Source organism: Sporobolomyces koalae (assembly GCF_050403365.1).
Source record: "Sporobolomyces koalae JCM15063 DNA, S_koalae_JCM15063T_v1_ctg29, whole genome shotgun sequence".
Lineage (NCBI taxonomy): Eukaryota > Fungi > Basidiomycota > Microbotryomycetes > Sporidiobolales > Sporidiobolaceae > Sporobolomyces > Sporobolomyces koalae.
The window spans coordinates 13845-38733 of NW_027481742.1; the positions used below are offsets into that span (position 1 = coordinate 13845).

Genomic DNA, 24889 nt, shown 5'->3' on the forward strand with positions numbered 1-24889 from the left:
ACACATTCTCCTCGCATCCTCGCTCGTTCAGAGCTCTCCTCGTTGACGAGACATGTCCGGCAATTCACGTTCTATCCTTCGCACGGCGTCCATGTGCTCGCTGCCGTCGCCCCCATCAGAGTCGCGCATGCAACTCGACGGTGATCACACCGGCTCGTACCGATCAAACATCGCCACGCGCCCTCTCAAGAGGTCGTACGCCGACATGGGCCATCTCGACACGAGCGACGACGACGAAGTCGACCAACTGGCCAGTGACTCCGAGACGAGCCGGACGCACACTCTCGTCTCGCACTCGACTCGCAGACGTACTGCTCCTTCCGCCCCGACCCTGCTCGCTCTCGGATCTCCCGTCAATGTATCCTCGTCCAACTCGCGCAGCGCATCGAGGAAGCAATGTCTGAACCCGTTCCTCCTCGCCGACTCGTCCTCTTCGTCACAACCTCCAAGCGCGCCCCCTTCGTCCTCCTCGGCGGAGCATGCCCTCGTCTCGCCGACCCGTCCCTCACGTCGAAGAGTCGATCCCGACCGCATCAAACTCACCGCGAGCAACATCACGCCGCCACAAAAGACTCGTGCACAACTGCACGACGAGCGTCGGGCCGAACTCGAACAGGAAGCGCTCGAGCAGAAACGCAGAGAGATGGGCTGGGACGATCCCGAGAACCCATTCCTCGATCGAGACGATGCCATGTTCAAGCGCGCGGCGACGAAACCCGAAGTCAAGAGACCCGAAACGCTCACCTACGTCAAGTGAGTCTTTTTGCCGTTTTTGCTTGAACGATTTCTCAGGAACCGCCATGCTGACAGTGGTCGATTTTGCATCAGGCGAGGCGAGAGGATACGAACCTCGATCCCGTTCACTGCCGTGTTGACCTCGTCATGCCCATCAGAGGATCCATTCACATACACGACCCCACGACTACTGTTCCCTCCTGCACCTCCGAAAGTACCCACGACTCCTCCGTCGTCATTCCTCGAGGCCCTGCGAGCTTCCTCCTCTACGGCGGCTCCACCAGCCGAATCTCAGGCAGTCGAGATCAAAAAGGACGATCGAAGAAATACGACCGCGTTACCCCCGACTCCCGTCACGCTGCAACGCAAAATTTCACGAACCCTGCCAAATCTCACGAACCCTGCCGGCGGACCTAGTTACAAGCGCATGAAGTTGCCCAACAGCGAAGCCGAACACTTGCAACACCAACGTAGTGGGATGAGGCATTGAATCCAAAAACTCCCCAAACGGATCGCCTCTAATTGTTTCAGGGCGCAAGGAAAACCTTGCGCGATCTCTTGGTTCACGGAATTTTTGATTTCTTGTTGACGATTTCTTTTCTTCTCACCCAATCTTGTTGCCGTTCTCTTCTCTTCTCTTCCTTTGTACGACCTCTGTCCATCCTCGATTGAATGTCACGACCTTGTATACCTTAGATGAAGCTTTGTTCTCTTTATCCTTCTGAAAAAAATTATCCTTGTTTCTCGTGGGTTTCCAACGAACGACACCTTCCTGGGTGACTACTTGTGATGATGTTGTCAATTGAGAGAATGCTGTCTTCGTAATAGAAGGGTTCAGGCCGGAAGGAAAAAGAAAAAGACGAGCAATCGGATCTCTGGGTTTCTGTCGAGAAGGATAACCGAGATACCATCTTGGTCAGGGGAATGCGCTTCGACGGGACAAACGGCGCGAAAGCCAATCAAACTTCCAAAAAAAAAAAACAATGGATACAGGAAGGACTGGTAGACTAACGAAAAAGCGAAAAGAAAAACCCCCTTCTGCGAGGTCAATCATACGTTCTGAATAAGGACCGATCGCATATACACTTAGTCGCAATCGAATTCTCTAGGAGGGTGCAAGACCGACTTTTCGCACAATAAATTGACTTCATCGAATTGACCACGCGACTCCGCCAAGTCCCACCGCGAGTACCAATATCACGAGTCCAACCGTTGGAAAATTCAAAGGTCTTTGCTCGGTTGCTTGTATCGCCTGTCGCTACTGTCCATCAAAGTGAAAGGTCCACCAGTGATTGAGCTTTCAAAGAATTCCGTAGGATCTAATGCAAGAACGGGCTCACTTGGGCTGTTGTAGGATTCGAGGAAGACGCGACAGGTTGACCCCCAATCATATTCGGTACGTCCTTCATTTCCTTCTGTGCGTACTCGGGGAACATGGTTTTGAACTTGGGCTGTTGGATGTTCCAGTCGTGCGATCGAGTCGCGAATTGTCTCTTCTCGTCATCGGTCGTCTTGATCGAACCTGCGACAAGCGGACGTTTGAGACATGATGCAACGTCGAATCGAGGCAGAAGTACAACTCGCCTGTGGTGATCTCGTCCGAGTTCATGAAGGATTGCAACCCGATCAGGATCGTTTCAATCGACCATGCAACGTTCCAGGACCCGGGGTGAAAGTCGCTCACTGTTCGGCACTCCAAGCAAGAGTAAGTCACGAAGAAATTGGGCGCAAGGGTAACCAGAAAGAACCATGATCGACTCACTGCTGGTGCAAATCGCAGCCGAAGGAGTGAACCGTCCAGACGGAGTGTTCATCTTGAGTCGGGGAGGTGCAAACGGGTAGTCTCTTGGGAATTCAACTGTGCCCCAGTACTCGCCTTGACTGTACGGCGTGTCGGGTGCGCCTTTGAACAGGTAGTGCCATTCGAGGATGTTGCTCTCGTTCGGGCGAGCCCAGATGAACGGTGGGGGGTTCTTTTGGAACGCGGCGTGTTCCTTTTGCAACCGTTTCCGTGCTTGAGGAGTGGCAGACATCGAGATTATATGCTCAGAGGAGAGCGAGCTCTACAAGATGAGACCCTGACTTGTTGCCGCTCCACAGCTTGCATCCGACTCTGCTACCACGTGGACCTTGCGGAGGACCTATGATCGATAATGAATTGATCCAGACAGCATTCGCAAGTCTCATCCAGGACCTATGCCGCCAGTGCACCGCCTTCCTTCTACGCTGACTCCGTCATTCCTACAGCTCGTCGCGGCGCCTTTCCTCCTACCGACCGCGATCCGACATGTGCAGGCATTCTTGAATCCTTCACCAGCCGGTACGAGGAGTACCAGTCCGCGAATCCATCTCGAGCGCACAAAGGATCGTCCCATCGTCGCCAGCTTCCGCCTCTTTGTCGTGGCCCTCGGCGTGTCGATCGCACTGTTCACTGCCTTGCTCCCGCCTCATGTGAGTCGCGCGCGAAAAGTTCCGTTGCGAAAGGTCTCATCAAGATTTTATCACACCCTCTCGCCCTGCGCAGAACCTGTTCCTGTCTCTCTCGAAACCCCACTCGTTCCTGTCCCGCACGTTCCCGGTCCTGCGTTACCCACTCGATATTCGACTCGCAACCGAGACGTTGCACCGTGCTTGGATCGCCCAAGTTCGACGTGATTTGACCCCGTTCGAACTCGCCCTGTTGCAACGACTTCAAACTCTCGATGCCCGGTTGACCTACGTCGCGTATGGTTCGACTTCTGTTGTGAACTGCTCGTGGTGTCGACCTTCTTCTTCTTCTTCGACGACCGGGAGCGTCTCGGGCGTGAGCGCCGATCACTTGCTCGCGATTTTGCCCGGCATCTTGATTGCCTACTTGACGATCCTGTGCGGCATGGGACTCTTGTTGACTGACAATGGCAGGGAACGCTGGAGAGTGTGGGCAGTCTTTGCCGTAGGTGCCGGGATCGCCAACGAGGTGTGGAAACGACTCACGTGGGAAGGCTTGCGCGGAGTTGGTTCCGGACAGACCGTCTCGATGGTGAGTACATCCGTACGAGAGGGAAAAGAGACAGTGGCCTAGCATCCAATACTGATACGACCTATCGCTGGGGGTTTCGACAGTTGCACTCGCGCTTGCACGTGCAACGGTCTCTTTTGGCAGCGGTGTTCCTCGTCGCGTCCTACTTTGCACCGACAAGTCACATCCCTCCCCCTCGGCCGACGACTGCATCTATCGTTGCACCAGCGGTCACGTCGCTCGTCGAGCAGAGCGAACAATTATTGGAAAAACTGCGATGCCTCAGTATCGAACGTATGGCGATCTTGCATCACGATGACTCGAGATCAAAGGTATGTATCTTGCGTTTCTTCACTTGGAAACGCACTTGGAATGGAGTGGGCTGGGAACTGCTTTCTTACATTCTTTTATTTCGGACGCCCAGGTCGATCGGTTCTGGACTGCAGCGTCTCGGGAATCAAAACTGGCTCGAGCCGATCCGACGATACGAGCACTGTTGGACAAGACTGCTCCAGAATCACAGCAGTTTGAACAGTTCTTGGAAAGAAGCTTCACGGTTGGACCGACAGACGCGAGTCATCCGGAGAACCCGAGTTCATTACCTGAGGAGGACACTTCGTGACTCGTGAAGGAGGTGTTCCTTGGTCTGGTCGTGTAATACTGCATTATAGACAATAATCGATTACAAAAGTTGAAGCGAGAGAGTAACAAATCACTTCTCTCCTTGCTTCGCAGCGGCTTTTCGCTCCTTGCCCTCCTTGCTCTCGGCAGTAAAGTTTCCCTCCTGAATACCGGCCCCTCCGTATTGGCCGTATGCAGTTGATGCGCGTTCTCCCATCTGTATCATTCACACATCCTTGCATCAGTCCCATCTCACATAGCGACAGGTAATCGAGGGAATGTCAAAGTCTCACGGCTTCTTCGGTCTCTTTCAATTGCTGTTGTTCCGACTTCTCGTTCCCTTTCGAATCGGAAGCGGATTTGCGAGTTCCCGAAGCAGTTGCCGAAGTCCCACTTTTCGATCCTCCAGGTTGCTGAGAGTTGGACAAATCCGAAGACGGAGTCGCCGTGTCTTTGCCTCCTGATTTGTCGATAGAACTCGAGAGACTCGAATGGAATGATCGTACGGAAGCACTGTGCAGGGAAAGGGAGTAAATTTCTCTGAGAATGGGATTGCCCGATGGTGACGTACATGCGAGGGGTCGAGCAGCGGACCGAGGTGCGGGCGGTGGCGAACAAGTTGAACATGGTGACTGGGCTGGGTGGATAGACGGAGGTGCGAGAAAGAGTCGGAGGACGAGGGAAAGCGAGTCGGGTTCAGCGCGGGGAAGTCGAATCGATGACCTCATATTTTGTCTCGACGACAAAATCTCCCTGGCGCTCGATCCGCTTGCAAGGACAACATTTCTCTCTTCTTGTGAAAAGTCTCGGACGCTTCGATCTGCGTAGACTGATCATCTGTAGGAAATTCATTGCGGCTACTTTTGTAAAGTTCAAGCGGGTTCTTTCTTCCTCTTTGGCCACCTGCAGGATGAGACTCGTCTCGTTTGGATGTGATTCATCTATTTCAGGTCCAACTTGTTGGTACCTTCCACGGCGCTTGCGGACTCTCTCTCGGGAAGTATCCCATAGCGAAGCAGTCGCCGCAATCGTGCGTCAACAGAACCTGATTCGAAGGGCGTACGAGCCAGTCGTGCGCTGCGTCTTCTTCGCGCTGCGTAACCCAATCTTGCAGGAGGCGGTCCGCTTGTTCAAAGGTTTCGCGGGTTGCGACAATGTTGACTCCGTTGTTTTTGTTTTTCGAACCGGACTTGGGCTTGTCGTACGCAGGCTCTCCAGGTTTCGGAGGGAAAGGCGAGGCGTATGGTGGATCTGCGCGAATCGCAACGAGCTCGGCGAGCTCAGCCTTGATTGACGCAAAGGTGATGCGAGGGAAAGACCCATCCGGGTTGAAACGAAGCTTCGAGCCAAGCTGGGAGAGTTGCGCAGGCGAGAGCGTACCGACGAGAGCCTTGAGGGACATCCGTTTCTCAGCAGCGGACGTGGCTAGTTTGCGGTACGACCCATCTGCAAGACCCGAAATTGCACGCTCAGGTCAGATCGCTGAAACCTTGAAGTGAGCTCGAAAATGACTGTGGAGCCTTGCCTGCGATCAAGACGAGAGGTACAGGTTCCTGGTCGCGCTTCTGGCTGCCTTCCCGGAGTGCGCGCACGAGCCTCGCACAACCTTGAATCGTGCCATTCAGTCCCTGGACACCGAACTTCTTTTCATCGTATACGTCGAGGTACTCAAGGTGAGGTACCAGAGTCGCGAGGCGGTCCAGCACGGTGTCGACGCAAGCGAGTGTTCCTCCGAGCGCAAGATGCCGCAGGAACGGTGTTGCTTCGGTAAGAGATGAGAGCAACATACCCTCAGTGAGGTTGGTCCCCTTGAAATTGATCGAGCGCAATCGGGGAGCTCGCCGGAAAAGAGAGAGGAGAGGGTCTGCGGAGAGATTAAAGCAAGCCTTGATAGGACCTTGAATCTGATTTTGGTATTCGTATTCGTATTCGTCCTCGTCCTCGTCCTCGTCCTCGTAATCGTCATCGTCATCGTAGTCGATATCGTAGCGAGAAACACTGTCATTGCGCTCGATCTGTTGGCCAAAGTCGAGCACCTCAAGGGTTGGCGTATCGCACATGAACGAAGTATGCCTCTCCGTTGGCAACACCCAGAGGAGAGGCGTTCCTTCGCCGCAGATCTGGACATGCCGGAGTTTCGGAAATCTGGACGGCGCGGTACCGCCGTCAGCGATTCCGTCGAAAGCATTTGAGCGAGCGTGAGCCTACGTACGAAAGTACTGCGACCACGTCTTTATCGAGCCAGCCTAAGAGGTTTCCGTTGCTGCTTGGCGGTTGGGCAACGTAGCGAGACGGCGGATCAGACGTGACTTGGCAGAGTGCTAGCATCTCAAGGCTCGATGCACAACTCTCGAGGAATCTGTATAACGATGGAATCGAAACTCGGCTGTTCCCAGAAGCAGCCAACCGAGAGTCAGCGATTTCGGAACTCCCTGGCGCGGCCACATGTGCGAAGGACCCACTCGAGCTTCAATCTCGCTAATTTGGGAAAGCGAGGGAATGTCGAGCCTTCAACGTTGAGACCGTCGAGCTGAAGCGATCGGACGTTCGAAGACACGGCGCCACTTGCAGCAGCTTGCAAGCATCCGTCGAGGAACAGGTCGGGAAGATCGTCGCGGTAGTTCAGTCCTGGGGAGCATGTTATGTAGACTGACTCAAGCGAGGAAAGGCTGAGGAAGAAGCCGCCGGTCGGAAAGCGCGGGAGTTTTGATAGCAGGCGGAACTCGCGCAAATTGACCGCCGAAAACTCTGCGAAATGGACGATCATGGGTACGAGCTGGAACGCGATTCGCCTGCGGTCGTTATCTCAGCAGTCGATCAAGTCCAGGGTCAAATTGTCGAGAGCCCGAGCGCCGTCTAGGCGAGAGATCTCGTGCAAAATTTGTCGCAATCGCGGCAACATCGATTTCTCCTCCTCAACAAGGGAGAAACGGAAGCGTGCGACGAAGCCGAGACTTCGAAGCTTGCCCTGACTCCTTGTCTCCTGTCAGCTCGAGCGAATTCTACGAGCGGCAGCGAATTGCTCACCCTGGATCGTGACGCAATGGCGCGCACCCTCTCGAGCTCCACTAGCCGGTAGTTGTTGTGCAGCTGGACGTCATCCAGATCGGTCCATAGCGTACTGCTTCCAAGGATGGCTTTCCTCCAGTTTGTGCAGACATGCGAAGCTTGTACGAGGTCAAGTTCGTCCAACGACTGCATGACCAACAGGAAGCATTGGAGCGGAAGACCGGGCAGGCGGGATCGGCGCGCTGGATCGGAACAATTACGGTAAGAGAAGAACAGGGACGAGTGTCCTTCTGGCGGCGCGACCACGGTCATCGTGGTCGAATCTAGGGGCGTGTGCGTTCCCCGAGGTTCAGTCGAGGGATCTCGGCGAGTCTGCCGCCCTGAGGATCGCTCGCAAGGACGTGACAAGCGCGTGAGGGGATTTCGAGAGCAAGCAGTGCGGCAGGCGCGCCGCGCGTCGAGTCTCGACGTTTCGGTAGCGAGAAAGTCCGAAAGTCCGAAAGTTCTCGTTGCCTCGCCGGGCAGAACCTGCTATCTACGAACCAGCACAGTGTATCACACGTAAGTCATCGCAAGACTGAACGCAAACAGGGGAGAAGAAAAGAAAAATGTATATTTCTACATCGAGAGCCTCTACAATCACAACGCGCGTGCGCGCTCGAAGCCAGGCTTACTCTGCAAGCGTCTCTGCTTACTCGTCCTTGAGTCCGCCTGCGTACGCGACTTTGCCCTCTCCTCCGCCTCCCTCGTCCCCTTGCAAGCCGGCCTTCTTTCCCGTCCTCTTTCCGCGCGACCACATGCCCACGCTCGGATCGAAGATGAACTTGAACGTCACTCCAGGCCAGCTAGAGTGTTGCGGGAGAGGGTCGTAGAAGTCGGCCGCAAGCTTTCGCAGCTGAGGCAACCGCGTCCACGGAACCGACGGGAAATCGTGATGTTCGTTGTGGTACCCGACCTGAACGGAGGATAGTGTTCAGTCCTCAGTCTAAACAATGGAGATAAATCGCCGAGAGAATCTACTCACGTTGTAGGCGAGGATGTTGAGTGGGCCATAGTACGACCAGGTTTCCTGATCATGCCCGTCAAACAAGTAATGCTCGGCAATCTGCAATAGATAGTACAATTAGATGAGCGAAACTTTCTGATGTGGCGGCAACAAGATGACGCACAAAGTGACCAGCACATGGGTGAAGAGATCCGGCCATGTGAGACGAGAGGAGGAAGTAGAGCATCGAGTTCCACCCGAGAGTCTTGACGATCGCCATATTGAACGTGAGTTGCGTCACAAGGTTCAAGAAGATCCAGCGGGTAGGCGCCTGGTAGCGGATGAAACCGGGTCGAAGAGCATAGAAAAAGATTTGGAATGTGCTGCAAGATGATCAAAAATTCAGTCACATGACGTTCGCAACCTCCCGCCGTAGAGGACGAGACGTACCAAAAGAACGCTTTGCCGAGAACGTTGCGGAGCACGAGAAGCTCAAGGCGCGAAGGGATATCTGTGTCGATACCATCTTCACCGAGAAACTACAGCAGATCGGCGCAGTCAGACAGAAAGTTCAAACAAGCAGGCAGGAAGAAAACACGCACCTTGTGGTGCTCGATATGGTAGCGCTTGAACATCATGGCGAACGGCACTCCGATTGGCAAATTGGCGAAAATGGCGAAAAGTCGGTTCGGGCGTACTCCTCTGAAAGCCAAGTTGTGCGTAATCTCGTGCACAGCGAGGAAGGTGTTCTGGTTGGCGGTACCTCCGATTACGTAGGCGAGAATCCAGAATTTGAGCGAGAAGAAAGGCGTGTTGCGCAAATAGAACGCGGTGCCAATTTGGATCAAGGTGACGAGCAGCACGACCCACTTGGTCAAGGGCTCGTGACCCATCAATTTCGTGACCTAAGGCAGCAGTCAAAAAGGGTCAGCACGATCGTGGCGAGGCAGAGGGAGCGACCTGAGCGACCCAAGCTGGTAGTTACCTCGGGATGGGCCTTCATGATGGCTTTCCTCCTGCTCCGGTGAGGCTCCTCGGTCATCATCCACAGGAAATCGGTGCCGTCCTGCGGCGGGGAGATGCGTTTTGGAGCCCACTGCTCGCCGGGGAGCTTCAACGACCGCTCGTCCTCGCTAAGCTCCTCTCCTGGCGTGGTTGCGCGCGTCTCTGCCTCTGTCTCGTCTTCCGAAAGCGAGTCGGGCGTGCCGGTGGAAGAAGTCGAGGTCGATAGGGTGTTCGAGCGGTGTCGAAGCGAGGGCGGCAGCACTTCAGCACCTCCAAACAGGCTGAAGTCGTGTCGCGGGTCCCTTGCAGCCATATCTAGGCAGCTCCTTGATGAACCGGGGGTGTGAGAAGGGGAGCGGACGAGATGAAGTGAAATGCAATCAACGTGGCGCTGCCAAAGTTTTCCTTCTGCGCGTCGTGCTCCTCTCCGCTTCACCGGCCAATTGCTGCTTTGCCGCGACCAAGGAATCAGGCCCACAGCCATACTACGCGTCGAGCGATCAGTCCCGTCCCTCTCTATGCGACTCTCGCATACCCCGCTCACGCGCCTCCCCGAATCTAGACCCGCAGTTCCGCCTTGTTCCGAGATTCGCTGCGACACCGCCTTCACCGCTCTCGTGTCGCGTTTCGATTGTTCTAGACAAGGGGGCTACAGTGCACGATGGAGGGACGATACCGCTCGAAGAATTCGCGCAAAAGTTATGACCTTCTCAGGAAGGAAGGAACTCGTGTCTAACCCTGTGGAGCGGGCCGTACATCTGCTCGTCTGCGGTAGTCGATGTTGAATCTATGTTGATTGCTCTGGCGAAAGGTGTGAGGGCAATTTGCGTTGAAATCACGAGATCGCTGAACCGCGCCATCGAACAGTCCCGCGAATTGTCGTAGAGTGATTCACTCGAGGGATATCATATAGAGTACAGCGGAAAACCTGCCAGCGTACGCGAGACTGTCGCGAGACGACGTCCCCAATGAACTCGACAGAGAGTATTTGCGGCTCGATGAATGCGTCACCGCCGACCCTAGCCTGTCCTGGCTGACGGCGATACCAGAGTTGCAAGCATGCACATCAGTGCATTCACGGCGCAGAACAACATGAAGCCAGTGCCAGAGCGAAAGAAGCAAGAAGTGGCGCATTCGGTCGCCGGCCGCGGGACTCGCTCCCCGGGAACGAGCGCTGAATTCTGCGATCACCTGCGTTGACACTGCTAGGCCTAGCATACTGAGCGAACATATCGCAGTAGCCGAGCGCTTACGCACAGACGCAGACAGAGGCCATCGACATCACCGCTTGGTCGGATCGACGTCCCGACGTCCTTTTTTCTTTCCTTTCTGCCGCGCAACACCTCGACTTCCCTTTCTTCTCAGATCGAATCGTCACTGAACTCTTCAGAGACTGTGACAGTCATGTCGAGCCTCGCGGAAGGACTGAGCGGGCCCGGTCCCGGATCGTTTCAGGCTCCCCCGCCTCGATCGCCTTCTTCTCACTTGTCACATCCTCGAAACCAGCCAGGTATGGCTCTGACGCGATTGCTCAACGATCCCTTGCCTCCCATGCGTTCCCCTCCCGTATCGGAAGCAGGTAGCGCGGCAGCAACAAATCCTGCCCGAGTCCCCTCGTTCGGATCTCCACAGAGCCGCCTCGGCGGTCCTCAGCCTGCCTATATGTACGTGCGACCTCCTAGACTCTCATGGACGCGCCCAGGCGGCTCACAATATCATTGACGGCGGTCATCGCCATAGTCCCTTCGCACCGCCTCTTTCGGGTCGAAGTTCCCACGATGTTGCTCTCAGCTCTCAGGGCGCTTTCAGTGATTCGGTGTTATGCTCGACGAGTCGTACAACTATCGAGCGCGCTTTGGAAGTCTTCCGACGCGAGTCCCTCTCAGGTATATGCCATTTTCCCTTTTTCTCGCACGCGCGCGCTTTTCCGGCACCCCTGTCGTCGGATTCCGCAGCTCTCTCTGTTTTTCTTTTTTCCGATATCCGAGTCGACATCATCCTGACATTCGGTATGTTCCGTGACAGTTATTGATCACCGCCGTTCGACGAGTTACTCGATCGCAGCCGTGCAAGAGGCGTTCAAGAAGCTCGATGCCCGCCCGGATTCGGTGCAGTCTGACCTTTGGGCAACCTGGAAACACGTGACCTGGCTGGCGGAGCTTGTCAAAGTGCCGCCATTTCCGCTCAACCCGGACAAGATTGCGTTGCTGCTCTCGGTGCACGTCGACCTGCCGTGCTCGACGGTCGTGCGAGAGATGATGCGCCATCGCCAGACCTTGCTCGACCCCGACCAGGTCATACTCTCGCTGCATTGCATGGAGGTCGCCGGCAAGGCCTCGAAGGATTACTGGCCTGGTGCACCAAGCTTCGTGCGCTCAGCAAGTCACTACCCATCGACGAGCCTCGTCCGCACCCTCGTTAAGTTCGTCTGCGTCGCACAGCTCGAAAATATCTATCCATTATCTGACATGCCAAACTCGACAGCCAAAAAGCAGCTCAGACACCTGCGATCACCGGATTCGCTCCTCGGAAAGGTCATGAATCGTCGCGTCCGATTGCCCATCCTGCAGTGTCTGGCTTCTATCCACCGCAAGCACGTCAATTGCAACCGATACCTGCTGCTCGTCCTCGTGAGCACCATATACGAGCCTAGTGACATCCGTGTTACCATATACTGAGTAGACGACGCGTCACTGTACAGCGCCGACTCTACCACCTAAGCGAAGTCTTCGTGAACTTTGCGCCGAACTCCCTGCGATCCTTCGAGACCTGAGAGACCTCCCAGATGGTGAGTGACCAAGTAGGTGCACTAAAATATACTCACGACTGACTCGGAATCCCATTCAGATCCACAAATTTTCGACATTGCCCAACTCCGTTTCCAGAACGCTTCTTCCGCTCCGGCATACGTGCCTCGAATGCCCGACCTCGTTCAGGCAGCTGTCCTGTACACAAACATTACGGCTCTTCTGTGCTTCCCGACTTATCCTATCGACGCGATCAAACTCGCAGTCTTTGGACTTGCCTTCACCCCAGGACCGCTCGGCGATGCGCTTGCACGAAGTTCACCCGAATTCGCCAATCAGAGGGAATTTCCTCGACTGAACGGACGCGACATGGAAAAGCTATTACGAGACGTGACGGCGGTGCGCGACATCACGCGAGGAGGAACGGCTGCTATCGCCGAGGCCGAAACGAGGGATTGGCAAGAGTGGCTGAGGGAACTTCGCCTCGATTGGAAGGCGAATGAACCGCCGTGAGGTCTCTTACTCGGCATTGTTTCGTACGGGTCATGACTGACACGGTGCTTGACGGTGGACAGTGAACAAGCCAAACGGCTTCGACCTTCTCAACCTGCGCAATCTCGCAAACGAGCCAAACTCTCGCCTTCTCCTAGTAGGTACCCCATTTCCTGTGATCCGCGATTGCTCTGTCTGATCCAATGTATGCTGCGCTTCTACAGCGGATTCTGAGAACCTGAGAGCGTCGGTCAAAACTGTCTCGGATCGACCATCACTTTCGAAGAAAGAGCTGTCCCAGGCTCCGCCATCCGACATTTCGACCCCAGCACCTTCAATCGCCGAGACGGCGAGCTCTCCAGAAGGGTCTACCCAACCCGTCCCGAAAAAAAGAGGCCGGCCCAAGAAGACGAAAGTCGCTGCTGTCAAGAAAGAGAACGCAGAGCCGAAAGGACGCAAAACGACTGTCACTCCTTCGAGCTCCTCTCGATCTTCCACTCCTTCCTCGAATTTCGCGACGGGATCTATTGCGGCGTCGGTCACCCGCGCTCCCCTCGCTCCGAGATGGATTCCAGAGCGGAAAGGCAAGATTCCTGACCAAATTGCGATGCCTCCAATCCCTCCGATCCGACCTTCGACTCGATGGCTCAAACAGAAGAAAGTGAGGTCGCCAGTTAAAGTCGTCAAGGTCGAGAACGTAGTCGGAGCGGAGACCGGACAGATCACGCTCGGGGGCGACACTGCCGGAGAAACACAACCTATACCAGAGGACGACGAAGAGGATGAGGAAGAAGAAGAAGAGGAAGAAGCACCGAGGACGATCGCTGCAAGTCGACCGAAACGTAGAGGAGGCCTCGTCATGAATCCCGTCGACATCGAATCGCTGTGGACGCTCGCGAGGTCCGTAGGATATACTCGAGAGGCTCTCGACGACGAGGCGGCGCAAGAGATTCAGCCTTAGCCAACATCCTCTACATCTCTCTCAGCCTCTAGTCCTGTGCTCGTTTTTGTAGCAACATTGTTTTCGCATCCGCTCGCTACCTCATCGTTCATTTATCCTTCTCTCTCCTAGACGACTCTCTTGGCACTGGATACCTTCGCACGCAATGGTATGCTCTCGTCCTCGATCGGGAAAATCGCTCGAGAGAGATAGAGAGGGCAACTTTACTAGATTGCGCTCACAAAGTACAACTTTACAAGCCCAATTGTACTAAGCTGCGCTGTTTGAAGCTAAGCGCTTACATTCCCACTGGAACCGTCTACTGAATTCAGCCAAACCGAAACGAAAGCGGCTCCTTCACGAGAAAACCTGAAATTCTGCCGATCTTGTTTCTGTTAGCCTTTACTCGTTACAAATGCAGGCCGCTAGCTGAATGGCAACAACAAACGTGCATTGTACAACAACGAATCTCAATAGCTACCCGGTACAGTCTCGAATTCTTCGAGCGATGAATCCTGCGTCTGTTCATCTCGAACCCTTGTTTGCGCCGCCGCCCTCAAGTGCTTCTCCTTCTGTCTCAATACTTCTCGTTCTCGTGTTGTAAACGGGACGATCTGACCATTCGAACCCAATTTGCCCTGGAGAGTCCTTTGGAGGGACAAGACGAGTCGTTCTCGATCGTGATCCCGAGATGAGATGCTCGGTTCATTCTCTTTCGATCTTTTGTTCGAATGCGAATGCGATCGTCCAGGACTTTGTGATGACGATGCAGCAGACGAATGAAGAGGGAGTTCCTCCGCCGAAGATGGCAGTGAAACAGGTCGATCTGTAGAAGGAAGATGTGCCTTGGTCGGCTCGAGAGCTGCAGGAGTCGCAACTGGGGGAGCGGGAGACGCAGAGGCACTAGGCGGAATCGGCAATGACCTCGTACGTTTGAGAGGAATGGTCCGTGTGGGACTCGCAACAGCATGAGATGCTTTCGGAGGCGACGGTGCGAACGTGACTGATTTGCGAAGCGGGCTTCTCCTTGATACTGGAGCGGGTGGGATAGCGACCTTTTGAGGAGGAGGGACATTGGCCGCAACGAGTGGAGAAATCTGTCGTGGAAGAGCCGAAGGCAGAAGGGTCGAGGGGGTTGTGGGAATCGAACTGTCGTTGCTCGATTGCGAAGACATCGTCCGACCGTAGGTCAACTTGCGATGACTTGCCGGCGCGGAAACTGACGCTTTTGAATTGACATTGTCGAGCTCGTCGTCGTCGATTTCGATCATTTCGACTTCGAGGTTCCTGACTCCGCCATTCTGAGGTGGTAGAGATGGCGCTTGGTCGACCGCTTCTTTACTCCATCGGAGGACTTCCTCAAAGACCTCTTGCCCGCCTTCAATGTTCAAGCCCCGACGGCGCATCTCCTTCTCCCAATCCCCACTCGCACTTCCGAGCCACCTCGATTCTTCGGCTGGCTCGAGCTGGTCGTCCTCCGGAGAACTTGTCACAATGATTCCCCGTCGGAGTTTGACCTGCTTGACATATTCCTTTGCCTCTTGCTTCAGCCGTTCTTCACCTCCCGGTGCTAGACACTTTGAGAACAGAGACGGCATCGAGAGGTAGTTTCGGGCCGGTTCGAGGGGATGAGACGAGATTGTGAGAGGGTACAGAGTCTGCGGCCGAAAGAGAGCGACAAATCTTTGCAGTTCGGGCAGAGTCGAGTGTCGTGCCAACGGGACAAGCTGCAAGTCGACGCAAGAATCTCGACAATCAGCCTCAACTATGAGACAGAGAGCAAGATAGGTGGACCTTACAAGACTCGTAGGAAGAGCGTCAGGAGCCTTGTCTCGCGCGGCGTGGATCTTGTCTTCCGTCGTCGCTTTGTACTTGTTCCAGGTCCACTGCATCATCTCGACCGGATTGATGTAGACGACATGTCCTTCTTGATCGCCTCTCGTTTGCCCGACATGGCGCTTCCCAACCTGTCCGTTGTCTCGCCTCAAGTATTCTCCAGTTCCAGGTCGGACGAGCTTCTTCTGTTGCTGCTGCTGCTGCTGCTTTGATCGACGATTTGGGTCTCGCGTCCAATGTTCAGTGTCTGCGGGCCTTTCTTGCAACACTTGTTCAGGCCAAGTGTAGCATCCCTGGCCATCTGACCAGACCTCGTCACATTTCCAATACCGTTCGCATGCGTGAAACCTCCAACCTGGGTCGCCTACGGGTACTTTGTCCGATCGCACGTGATCCACATCAGCATCTTGCTCGAGATGGAGAGACGGGGACCTTCGAGGATCTCGGGATCGTTCCGATTGGCAAGATTGACGAACGCGAGCGTCTTGCCCCAGGTTGGCCAGGATCGGATCCGCGAGCCGGACAGCTTTTGAAGTGAATATCTTGTGTTTGTACCAATCCAAATGTATCTGTTCCCGAGCGATTTAAAGGCATTTCCTATAAGTTCGTTCGTATCTGCAGCGGAAGAAAGCAAAAACTACGGATCTCACACTTTCGTGACCGAACGCATGGAAGATACCTTTCAACATGTCTTCGTAACCCCAGGTCCAAGAGTTCAAGAAGAACTTGGTGTCTCGAGGAAACTTATTGATGAGATTAATCAGATCTCGCACCGCTTCTTCCTAGTAGGCGAAACGATAATCCATCAGTCGAGAACGGAACCTGCGAGGTGGAGACGGACTGACTTTGGGGACAAGTTCCTCGTCGAGCGTGACATTCGAAGTGTCGAGGTAGATGCAGTCAAGGCTCCTGAACGACTTGACCGTGTCGACTGTGGAAGGGTGGGCGAGGAAGGGTGCGAGGAGTGGGTTGTGCTTGAGCGAGTCGAGGTACCATGGTTCTGCTCGCAGATCGCCCGTGACCAGACACGATCTTGCCGAGCCGTCCACGACGCCCTCAAACAAGTACCTGATAGATATAGTTTCAAAAATGTTACAATTCTGCGCAACACAGACAGAGGAAAGGGGAAGCCATCGGGGGCTGCTAGGAGGGACTGACTCACATGCATGATCCGAGGCAATGGTTTGCGTCAATCGCAGTGACTCTGACCCAGTCATCCTCGTTGTAGCCGGTCAGCGTGATGGGCTGGTTCAGGTGGATTTCTCGCTATCGATCGAGGTGGATCAGGAGTCGTGTTCTACATGCAAACCTACGAGCCGAAGACCAAGTCTTACGATCTGATCGACACCTCTCTGACCTTGCTGACGCGCGCGTTTGACTTTGAACAGGTTGTCAAACTTGCGCACGGGGCCTTTACTGCGAGCTTGGCCAAACTCTTGCCACGAGACGCGGTCTGGCGCGGTGACCGTGTTGCGCACGAGACAGTTTGTGACGGGAGTCATGTAGATCGTGCCGGTGAAGTGAGGCGAATCGAGTCCGACGAGATGGTCCGTGTGGGCGTGGGTGAGAAAGTGGTACAGCGGGTGCAGGCGCGTGCTCGGGTTTGGAATCGGAGTGAACGCATCGATGCGCACGAACGGGAACTCTTTAACTGATCACACAATTCGATACGGGTCAGCCGCTGGCAGAATTCACGGAGCGCATGAGGACGGAAACGCGAGCTTGCCATAGCCGTTGTGAGTTGACATCGCGTCTACGGTTCAAGACAGCTCGGCTAAACCGACTGCCTGTATCGCTTGCTCGGCAAGATCGACGCACAGAGGCTGTAATGAGTGTTTGAGAGCGCGTTGGACTTGGCAGAGAGCGATGGCGAGCAGCACGGTCAGTCGGGAGATCAAGAAACTGCGGGCGAGAGCGTTCACGCGCCAGGCGGGCTCGAGGTCGAAGGGCGGGTCGAGGGTCTGCCGATCGCTTGACGGGTCATCCAGAAGGTCGTGTCACGGATCGGGTGGTCGAGGAGTACCGAGAGTGATGTCAGTGAGCGAGATGTTGAAATGTTCAAAGTCAACTTATTTCTTTGACCATTGAATTCTGTGTTCGTCTCGCGTGTCACCCTCGTCCATGGTGGAGCTTAGTGATCTCCCAGTCGAGGTGAGCTTTTGTGTCAAGGCGTCCGTCATCGTCTGAACTCGACAGATGTTGACAGTTTTCCTCGGTCATGTCGCTCGCTCGCTCCTCTCTGTCAGCTGTTGCTCCATATACACCTGCAGTGCCTTTCATCGACGCTACCTCTCGTCTCACGCTCGTTTTACCACGTCCTGTCCACCACGAGTCCGTATCACAAGGCACAGTACCTTCTCCTCCGCCATCCTTCGCACAAGACTCTCTCGCACGCGATCAAGTACCCCATCTGCACCCTCGCCGTACTCAGAACCCTCGAACGGCTGCACCACGAACGCCATCCGACGAAACGTCTCAAACTCGCGCAACTGCCCAAACGTCTCTTCTCGAGCAGCCCCGGTTCGAGCATTCCAAAACGCGAACAAGACGACAACCTGCACCGGATCGAGCTGGTCCGCTACTTGCTCGAGACGTACAAGTCGGATCCAAACTCGCATCAAGGGTACCCGCTCACCCGAGCCGTGTTCAAGCTCGATCGAGACCTGATCGCGCTCCTGCTCGAACACGGTGCCGATCCAGGCCTGAAGCAAGGTTGGGCCGTCGTGACTGCGATCCTGAAAGCGAAAGATTTTGTCAAGCGCGACCGAGGACTCGGGTTGCAGTTTGTCAAAAGCTTGATCGAACGAGACTACCCGGTCCCCGCGCTCGACGACTCGGTCCGAGTTGACCTTGTCGAACCGACGACAAAGAGGAAGAAGAAGAAACTCAAGCTCGAAGATCGGTGCAAACCGAGCCCAGAGATGCTCGAAACGGCCGTCAAGACGAAACAGTGGGACATTGTCGACTACTTGACCCTCAAGGGTCCGTCTCATTTTGCAATTTCTAATCGCATAGTCGCTGAACATGGTCGAATCGAACAACAGGCGCAACTCCAAACCTCAACGTGCTCAAGATGCTGTGATTTCGTCAAGATGGTAGTTTCCCAGTCCGCATGAACGCAAGAGTCTGTTCTCGCGTCCAAGGTTCTCGTGCCCCCGTTTCATCCCCCTTGTTGTTGTCACTGTTCTTGTTCGTGTCAAGTTGCATTTTGGCGTCGCCGTCACCATCGTCATCTTTATCCTGGTCGTCATCGTCGTCGTCGTCCTCCTGTTCATCCTGCAACCCGACGCGACCTTTCCAATCCCACTCGTCGCCTTCGTCCGAGATCTCCTTTGCCGCGTTGATCCGATCAAACGCCGTATTGACCAGTTTAATATGTGCGTTCAAGAAATCCTGACCCCGCGACTTGTCTAGCTGGTCCACCAGTTCTTTCTGAGCCTGCTCGACTTGAGGGGTCTGTTTTCTCGATCTCGATTACGTCGTATCAGGTGACTCGTGGTAAGAGCGAGAGAGCTCTAACCTGTTTAGTTCGCAAGAGCAAGCCGACAATCCAGTCTCGACTCTCTTCAACGGGTTCTCGTGGCACGATCGCGACTGAGCCCCACTTGTCCCGCTTCGTGTCTCGTTCAACCTGTCTCCGTTTCGTCGTAGAGGCGCGAGTAGGATCGGACGAGGATGCCGGTCGGTCACGATCTCGTTCGAGATCGATCTGACTCGACACGAGTCCTACGAGACTCGTCACTTGAGCGATCAACAACGAGTACCGGTTCAACAGGTCCGAGAACGGGAGAGTCGGAGGTACGGTCGATTGAGGCGGACATGCGTGCAAGGTGTGCAAGAGGTGACCGGTCAACGTCGAGATGGACGTGATCACTTGCGCCAGACGTGGACGCAACAGGTCCAAGTCGGGTAGTGCCTCGGATGGGACATCGTGATCGGGCGCCATTGATGATGATCTAGAGAAGCGGGGCCGGCGAGAGATGATCATGATATCAACATCTCCCCTTCTCTATACCCGGAACCCTCCCGACATGTCGAGCGCAAGTCGATATACTGCACATTTCGAATAGTTCACTTGCTGACAAGAGTGCAGTGTACCACAGTCACCCGAATGGGTCACCCTCGTCTCCGATGACGGTTATTCAACGCTCTCAACTCACGATCCCCTCACATGAAGGAACTGACAGATTCCCTCGACAGGCTTCCGTTTCGTACTTCCGAAACCTGCCGCACTCGGCTCCGGGTTGATCCAAGACGCGCTCGAATCGGAATTCGCAGAAGCGAATTCGAACAAGGTGGAACTACCAGAACAACGTCCCGAGATTGTCGAGAAAGTGGTCGAGTACCTCATGTACAAACAAACGTACAGTCACAGTAAAGAAGCAGTACCTGATTTCAGGGATCGGGTCAAACCTGAAACCGCGCTCGAACTGTTTGAGTTCTTTCTCTCTCTAATCGTTTGGCTTGGACCTCAGTCCGGAGCTGACCCCCGTCACATTCCTATGCTCATGTTGCATGTCCAGGTTGATGATTTCAGACTATATGAATTGTTGAGAAAAGTCCCCAGATCTGTTGTAACAAAGTCCTTGTTTCCTTTCTCTCTCTCTATTCGAGGACCAGAAGAAGAATGGTCGCGAAAGATACTTCGGTTCAACAACTGAAAAGCACTACAATTCGAGTCTGTCTACCGAAGAACCCATAGACATCTTGCCACAACTGCATCCGGACGCAGTCGGCTTTGATCCGCCGAACCAAGAGCGAAGAACCCCTCGAACCGCGAGCGGCAAGATCCACCCAAGCGTAATGAGCGGAATTCCATATCCGAAACATTCTGCCGTCTCTTTGAACGTCTTTCTCGAGTTTGGAATCCACCGAACTTCTCCCTTGAACCTACCTTGTCCTTCTTGTTCCAATTCGGAAGAATCAGAATCAGACTCGTCGGCATCGTGTGCCGATGCGGTAAAAGTTCCAGTCGAATTGAACCGTTTCAACAATTCGTCCTTCTCGGTCCATCGTGCCAACAACCACTGTTCGAAAGCTTGTCGATCCTGTTCCTGCTCCTTGTCGCCGTCCTCGTTCGTGACTCGAGTGAGATCACCGAGAGGGATTTCGGATACTTTGAAGAACCGCAAATGAAAATGGAGTTCAGGAGGTGCGATCCCTTGAAGGAAAATCGAAGGCAACGAGTAGTGTTGAGATGGATACACGGGTTCTTTGCTTGTAGCAGTGGCTCCGGAAGACGGTAGAGGGTAGCCAACTGTCAAGTCGGTGAGAACCAAGTTCGGACGCTCGATTGACAATCTTTGCAGGCTGGAGGACGATTTCTCAGCGTTTCTTCTGTCCCTCTTGGTCCCGCATGAGCGAGAGAGACACAGAACGTACGCGAAGAACAACCCAGTTGAGCGTGGGAGCAGAGTGTATTCGAGATCCTTGACTAATCAAACAAGGCGATCAGGCGTGAGCCACAAATGCCATCTTGGGACAAGAAGCTCGAAGGAGACTTGCTTCCTGATTTCTGTGCAAATCGCGTCGAGATGCCCCTCGTGTTTTCCTGCTCATGTTTCCGAACATAGAGTCAGTGACCTTTTACTAGCACGTGACAATTATGAGGCAATGGACTCACGGTAACGATTGTGCCTTCTGGAAACAATAAGAAATCGAACCCATCCCGAGTCGTACCGCTCACGTCTACCATCCCCTTCAAATCGTTGCCAAACCCACGACGGTCTTTCAACCAGTTGCGTTCTAGGAACGCGAACCCGAACCATTGACACGCTTGTCCAATGATCGGGATCTTGCGTAGCGAGCTCTTCAACGCGATGTACACGTTCGAGTGGTGGTTCACCAAGTACAGGAACTGCCAGATGTACAACCAGTCGGCGAGAGTTTGATGGTTCGCAACCTGTCCACCCGACCCTTTCCAAGCGTTAAGCGTGTTTTCTAATCGAGATCTTTGTGTTCCGGAAACGCACCCAAACTGTTTCGGCTGGAACTTTGATCCGATCAAGTTTGCCCTGTTGATCCCGTTCGACAAATTGATCGATCTGCAAGTCTTGCCCATCGGGACCTTGTGCGCTGACGACAAACTCGAGGTCTCGAAAGAACCACTCGTTGATCAACACGAGCGCTTGACCGAACAACCCTTTGCCAAATTTGCGATGCCAGTTCTTGGTACGGTTCGAGATGAACTGGAGCGGGAGGAGGAGGACGAGGAGGACGAAAACAGATAGGATGAGAGAGTTGAACACGATCGTGAACAAGCTCGCATGGACGAGCGGCACGCGAGAATCACGTTTCGAGATCGGGATTGACCAGAGTGGTGGTCGTGCGGTGAAGCGAGTCATGTCGAACGGGGGTCAGACGTGGGGAACCCGGATAAAGATCGAGTCGCGACGCTGCACGACGCAGCCAGGTCGTTTGGTCAGGGGCCAAGATCTCAGGGGTTCCCGCTCAAGCATTTATTTCCTTTCTCGAGTCGAAACTCGACGTCGGAGATTCGTAGACGAGAATGTGAGGCAGGGTCAGAAGCCTCGATTGAAGTCACAGTCGCGGGTTAGCGTCCCCTTCAGACTTTTCGCCAGCCAACAATGGTCTTTGTGGAGCTACAGCGCTATTTCCCAAGGGGCTGCGCCCCGTATGGAGTTTACGTTGACAGAAGCCTCGAGCATTTCGCTCTTCATATTCAATTTCGAGTTTACAAGGGGGAGAGAACAAGACAATGTTGCGAATCAGGCTTCGTGAGGCCTCGATCCATTCAAGCAAGAGGTACAGGAGGGGCAAGTTTTGGAGCTGTTGGGGTAGCATTCGCCGACAGAGGCGTCGAGGTGGCAGGGGCAGCATTCGGGTATCGGCGCAAGGTGAACCTGAACAGCGAGGAATGGTCGGGGTCTGCATTAGCTTTCTCGTCTGAGAATGAGTGTGTGCTCGACTCACTTTTGCAGGTCATCGGCAGTGACCACTCCGAGCGTGAATTTGCGCGCTGCAAGCAGTGGGTAACAAAAGGTTCAGATCTCGTGCGGAAACGCATCTTGAGATGGGGTTCCAAGACTCGCCAGCATCGGTCACGAGCGCGAATCGAACTCCGCATGGAAGCTGATCTTGCACCTCGAAGAATTGTTCAAGCTTCTCGAGGCTCGTATCGGGGGTAATGACTGTATCGAGGTCGAAGGTCGGGATCAGCGAGAGTGCGACCGGGTGATTCGGAGCACACGGGAACGGGGTAGATACCGGTGTAAGGCCTCGCTTTTGTGAAATTCCGCACGGGGGTCTTGAGGCCGGCAAGGTCCTGTCCGGCGAGGTTCGAGATGGGGCTGTCGAGGTCGAATTGTGAATCCTCGGCGAGTGGTTTCAACTCGTCGATCGAGATCCACCCGAGCAGTTGGCGAGTAGCACGATCCGACAGGGGCAAGATGGACTGCGACGCAGCGCGCGTGCACGCGGACGAGGCATGAGCATCTGCGATGAGTGTGGGGGAAGGCGAGGCGAACACGAGTCAATCTGCGCCGCAGAGGAAGCGGGAACTCACAAAGTCGCGCTCGTATGCAACTGTCGCCGAAAATACCGAGTGGTCAGCTCGTCAGCGAGTCACACGGGCCCGCAAGGCGGCGGAGCTTGTGGAGAGAATCGACCTACGCTGCAGCGCGGTTCCGACGCTGGTCGAAGTCGGCAGGACGAGCGCAGGGGACAATTGTAGGTCTTCAACAACAGCGCCGCGGTAATCGACCATGATGAGCGTGGATGAGGATGCGAGAGAGATGAGACGAGTTTCAGATTTCACGAAGAGCGCGCCGCTGACATACTCGAGTTCACCTCTCTCCCTCGCCGACCCGTCTCTCAGTCGACGATTCGCACCTTACCATGTCGGCACAAGAACAATTGCGCCCAGCCCAGCACGAGGAAGAGGACCAAGAGTACCTCGCAGAGGACGATGTCGAAGAAGTCGAAGAAATCGAAGAACAGGGCGACGACCAGATGGACTCGGGAGATGAGGGCGAAGGCTTCGACGAACAGGACGGTGAGCACGCAGACGATGCCATGGACATGCTCGACAACGGCTTGGACGACTCGTTCGCTACTTCGTCGCTGCATCAAGCCGCCGTCTTCACCCTTCAGGTTCACCCGGTCGACTCGAACTTGGCCGTGTCAGGAGGCGAGGACGACCTTGCGTACATTTTCCGCACCGACTCGGGCGCCGAGGTCAAGAAACTCGAGGGCCACTCCGACTCGGTCACCTCGTGCGGATGGAACTTTGACGGAACCATGGTCGCAACCGGTGGCATGGACGGCAAAGTCATCGTGTGGCGAGCCCAAGGAACGGGCGAATTCACCGAGAGGCAGTGGGACTTGCTGCACAGTCTCGAGGGTCCCGACGAGGTCAACGTGCGTGTCCTCTCGCGCTCTCTCTCGCATCGTGCCGCTGGAGTCTCGCTAGGTTTCCTGTGACTGATGTCCTTGATTGTACCGACAGTGGATCGACTGGCACCCGAAGGGCAACTTGCTCCTCGCAGGTGGTGCCGACGGTACCGTATGGCTCTGGAACTGTAAGCCCTTTTCCAGCAGGCCTCGTTCCCGAATCCCCATCCTAACGTCCCCCTTTGCAGTGCCGTCCGGAAACACTCTTCACGTTTTGTCGGGTCATGTCGCTTCGGTTACCGCGGGTCGCTTCACCCCCGACGGTCAGTCCTCGCTCTCTCACAGCTGCCTTGTCACGCCTCTGATGCATCTTCTTGGGTCTTGTCAGGCAAGAAGATCCTCACGGCATCCGAAGACTCGACTCTCATCCTCTGGGACCCTCGGGAAGGCACTGCTATCCACAAGCTGTCGCCGTCGGATGCGCGCTTCAAGCTCGAGTCAGGCATCAACTGCCTCGCGATCAACCCGAGTTCGACGGTCGCGATCCTCGGCGGTGCGGAAGGAGGACTCCGAGCGGTGAACCTGATTCAGGGTACCGTCCTCGCGCAGATGACGGGACACGAGGAGGGAGCGAGTATCGAAATGGTTGCGTTCAACGAAGTGCCGAAAGCGGGAGGAGCTGCCGCAGTCACGGTCGTCGTCAGTGTCGGAACCGACGGTCGCGTGTGCACGTGGGAAGCTTCGTCGTTCAGGCTGAGAAGTACCGGATCGCACGAGGTGAGTCGATCGCTTAGCCTCGTCTGTGCACCTACGTGCCCGGCGCGAGTGTGAACGTAGGCTGATCCGGAGATCATTTTTTGCGCAGGACGCGGTCACCTCGCTTTCGTTCTCGCCTCACACGCCGACGTTCTTGACTGGATCAGCTGACAAGACGCTGAAATTGTGGGATTACCGCACGGGGTCTTGCGTCAAGACGCTGCTCGGAAACCGAGACATCGTGCACGCGGTCAGTCTCTCGGCCGACGGCAAGACCGTGGTGAGTGGCAGTGAGGACGGCACCGTGCGGACCTTCCGCCCCGACGAGGAGCGACATCCTCAGGGCATGGAGGAATAGATGGCTTCCCCTACTATGTAATTCTTGTTGATATCACTTGTCTACTTGATTTGAG

At 54.9% G+C, this 24889-nt stretch overlaps 13 protein-coding genes across 13 annotated transcripts; 5 read left to right on the forward strand and 8 right to left on the reverse strand.

The window, feature by feature from the left end:
• Positions 1 to 52: 52 nt before the first annotated feature.
• JCM15063_004449 (uncharacterized protein) lies at positions 53 to 1225 on the forward strand (the record flags this gene model as incomplete). The annotated part of the gene is made up of 2 exons (XM_076679919.1): positions 53 to 753; positions 829 to 1225. 2 exons carry the CDS (start codon positions 53 to 55, stop codon positions 1223 to 1225), a joined length of 1098 nt encoding a protein of 365 aa, XP_076532896.1.
• Positions 1226 to 2054: 829 nt separating this feature from the next.
• On the reverse strand, positions 2055 to 2768 carry JCM15063_004450 (ubiquitin-conjugating enzyme E2; the record flags this gene model as incomplete). The annotated part of the gene is made up of 3 exons (XM_076679920.1): positions 2055 to 2257; positions 2320 to 2418; positions 2498 to 2768. The coding sequence occupies 3 exons, from the start codon at positions 2766 to 2768 to the stop codon at positions 2055 to 2057; spliced, it is 573 nt and encodes a 190-aa protein (XP_076532897.1).
• A 163-nt stretch (positions 2769 to 2931) lies between these two features.
• Positions 2932 to 4355, forward strand: JCM15063_004451 (uncharacterized protein; the record flags this gene model as incomplete). The annotated part of the gene is made up of 4 exons (XM_076679921.1): positions 2932 to 3186; positions 3260 to 3754; positions 3838 to 4065; positions 4158 to 4355. The coding sequence occupies 4 exons, from the start codon at positions 2932 to 2934 to the stop codon at positions 4353 to 4355; spliced, it is 1176 nt and encodes a 391-aa protein (XP_076532898.1).
• Positions 4356 to 4445: 90 nt separating this feature from the next.
• JCM15063_004452 (uncharacterized protein) lies at positions 4446 to 4981 on the reverse strand (the record flags this gene model as incomplete). The annotated part of the gene is made up of 3 exons (XM_076679922.1): positions 4446 to 4571; positions 4648 to 4867; positions 4926 to 4981. 3 exons carry the CDS (start codon positions 4979 to 4981, stop codon positions 4446 to 4448), a joined length of 402 nt encoding a protein of 133 aa, XP_076532899.1.
• Positions 4982 to 5300: 319 nt separating this feature from the next.
• On the reverse strand, positions 5301 to 7675 carry JCM15063_004453 (uncharacterized protein; the record flags this gene model as incomplete). The annotated part of the gene is made up of 5 exons (XM_076679923.1): positions 5301 to 5800; positions 5958 to 6499; positions 6567 to 6740; positions 6817 to 7130; positions 7382 to 7675. 5 exons carry the CDS (start codon positions 7673 to 7675, stop codon positions 5301 to 5303), a joined length of 1824 nt encoding a protein of 607 aa, XP_076532900.1.
• A 379-nt stretch (positions 7676 to 8054) lies between these two features.
• JCM15063_004454 (sphingolipid delta(4)-desaturase family protein) lies at positions 8055 to 9666 on the reverse strand (the record flags this gene model as incomplete). The annotated part of the gene is made up of 6 exons (XM_076679924.1): positions 8055 to 8318; positions 8388 to 8468; positions 8533 to 8731; positions 8799 to 8887; positions 8951 to 9253; positions 9334 to 9666. 6 exons carry the CDS (start codon positions 9664 to 9666, stop codon positions 8055 to 8057), a joined length of 1269 nt encoding a protein of 422 aa, XP_076532901.1.
• A 1091-nt stretch (positions 9667 to 10757) lies between these two features.
• Positions 10758 to 13553, forward strand: JCM15063_004455 (uncharacterized protein; the record flags this gene model as incomplete). Its single annotated transcript, XM_076679925.1, has 8 exons — positions 10758 to 11017; positions 11094 to 11239; positions 11379 to 11775; positions 11838 to 11983; positions 12055 to 12141; positions 12201 to 12609; positions 12676 to 12749; positions 12817 to 13553. The coding sequence occupies 8 exons, from the start codon at positions 10758 to 10760 to the stop codon at positions 13551 to 13553; spliced, it is 2256 nt and encodes a 751-aa protein (XP_076532902.1).
• Positions 13554 to 14002: 449 nt separating this feature from the next.
• JCM15063_004456 (uncharacterized protein) lies at positions 14003 to 17116 on the reverse strand (the record flags this gene model as incomplete). Its single annotated transcript, XM_076679926.1, has 7 exons — positions 14003 to 15259; positions 15332 to 15937; positions 16019 to 16150; positions 16214 to 16436; positions 16531 to 16634; positions 16703 to 17019; positions 17095 to 17116. 7 exons carry the CDS (start codon positions 17114 to 17116, stop codon positions 14003 to 14005), a joined length of 2661 nt encoding a protein of 886 aa, XP_076532903.1.
• A 373-nt stretch (positions 17117 to 17489) lies between these two features.
• JCM15063_004457 (uncharacterized protein) lies at positions 17490 to 18450 on the forward strand (the record flags this gene model as incomplete). Its single annotated transcript, XM_076679927.1, has 3 exons — positions 17490 to 17519; positions 17615 to 18350; positions 18413 to 18450. 3 exons carry the CDS (start codon positions 17490 to 17492, stop codon positions 18448 to 18450), a joined length of 804 nt encoding a protein of 267 aa, XP_076532904.1.
• A 5-nt stretch (positions 18451 to 18455) lies between these two features.
• Positions 18456 to 19314, reverse strand: JCM15063_004458 (uncharacterized protein; the record flags this gene model as incomplete). The annotated part of the gene is made up of 2 exons (XM_076679928.1): positions 18456 to 18824; positions 18889 to 19314. The coding sequence occupies 2 exons, from the start codon at positions 19312 to 19314 to the stop codon at positions 18456 to 18458; spliced, it is 795 nt and encodes a 264-aa protein (XP_076532905.1).
• A 721-nt stretch (positions 19315 to 20035) lies between these two features.
• Positions 20036 to 21712, reverse strand: JCM15063_004459 (uncharacterized protein; the record flags this gene model as incomplete). Its single annotated transcript, XM_076679929.1, has 5 exons — positions 20036 to 20678; positions 20751 to 20802; positions 20874 to 20919; positions 20992 to 21270; positions 21341 to 21712. The coding sequence occupies 5 exons, from the start codon at positions 21710 to 21712 to the stop codon at positions 20036 to 20038; spliced, it is 1392 nt and encodes a 463-aa protein (XP_076532906.1).
• Positions 21713 to 22122: 410 nt separating this feature from the next.
• Positions 22123 to 23094, reverse strand: JCM15063_004460 (uncharacterized protein; the record flags this gene model as incomplete). The annotated part of the gene is made up of 6 exons (XM_076679930.1): positions 22123 to 22231; positions 22302 to 22347; positions 22421 to 22519; positions 22596 to 22782; positions 22894 to 22913; positions 23001 to 23094. The coding sequence occupies 6 exons, from the start codon at positions 23092 to 23094 to the stop codon at positions 22123 to 22125; spliced, it is 555 nt and encodes a 184-aa protein (XP_076532907.1).
• Positions 23095 to 23225: 131 nt separating this feature from the next.
• On the forward strand, positions 23226 to 24834 carry JCM15063_004461 (WD40 repeat domain-containing protein; the record flags this gene model as incomplete). The annotated part of the gene is made up of 5 exons (XM_076679931.1): positions 23226 to 23747; positions 23836 to 23908; positions 23969 to 24043; positions 24109 to 24497; positions 24586 to 24834. 5 exons carry the CDS (start codon positions 23226 to 23228, stop codon positions 24832 to 24834), a joined length of 1308 nt encoding a protein of 435 aa, XP_076532908.1.
• Between the last annotated feature and the right edge of the window lie 55 nt (positions 24835 to 24889).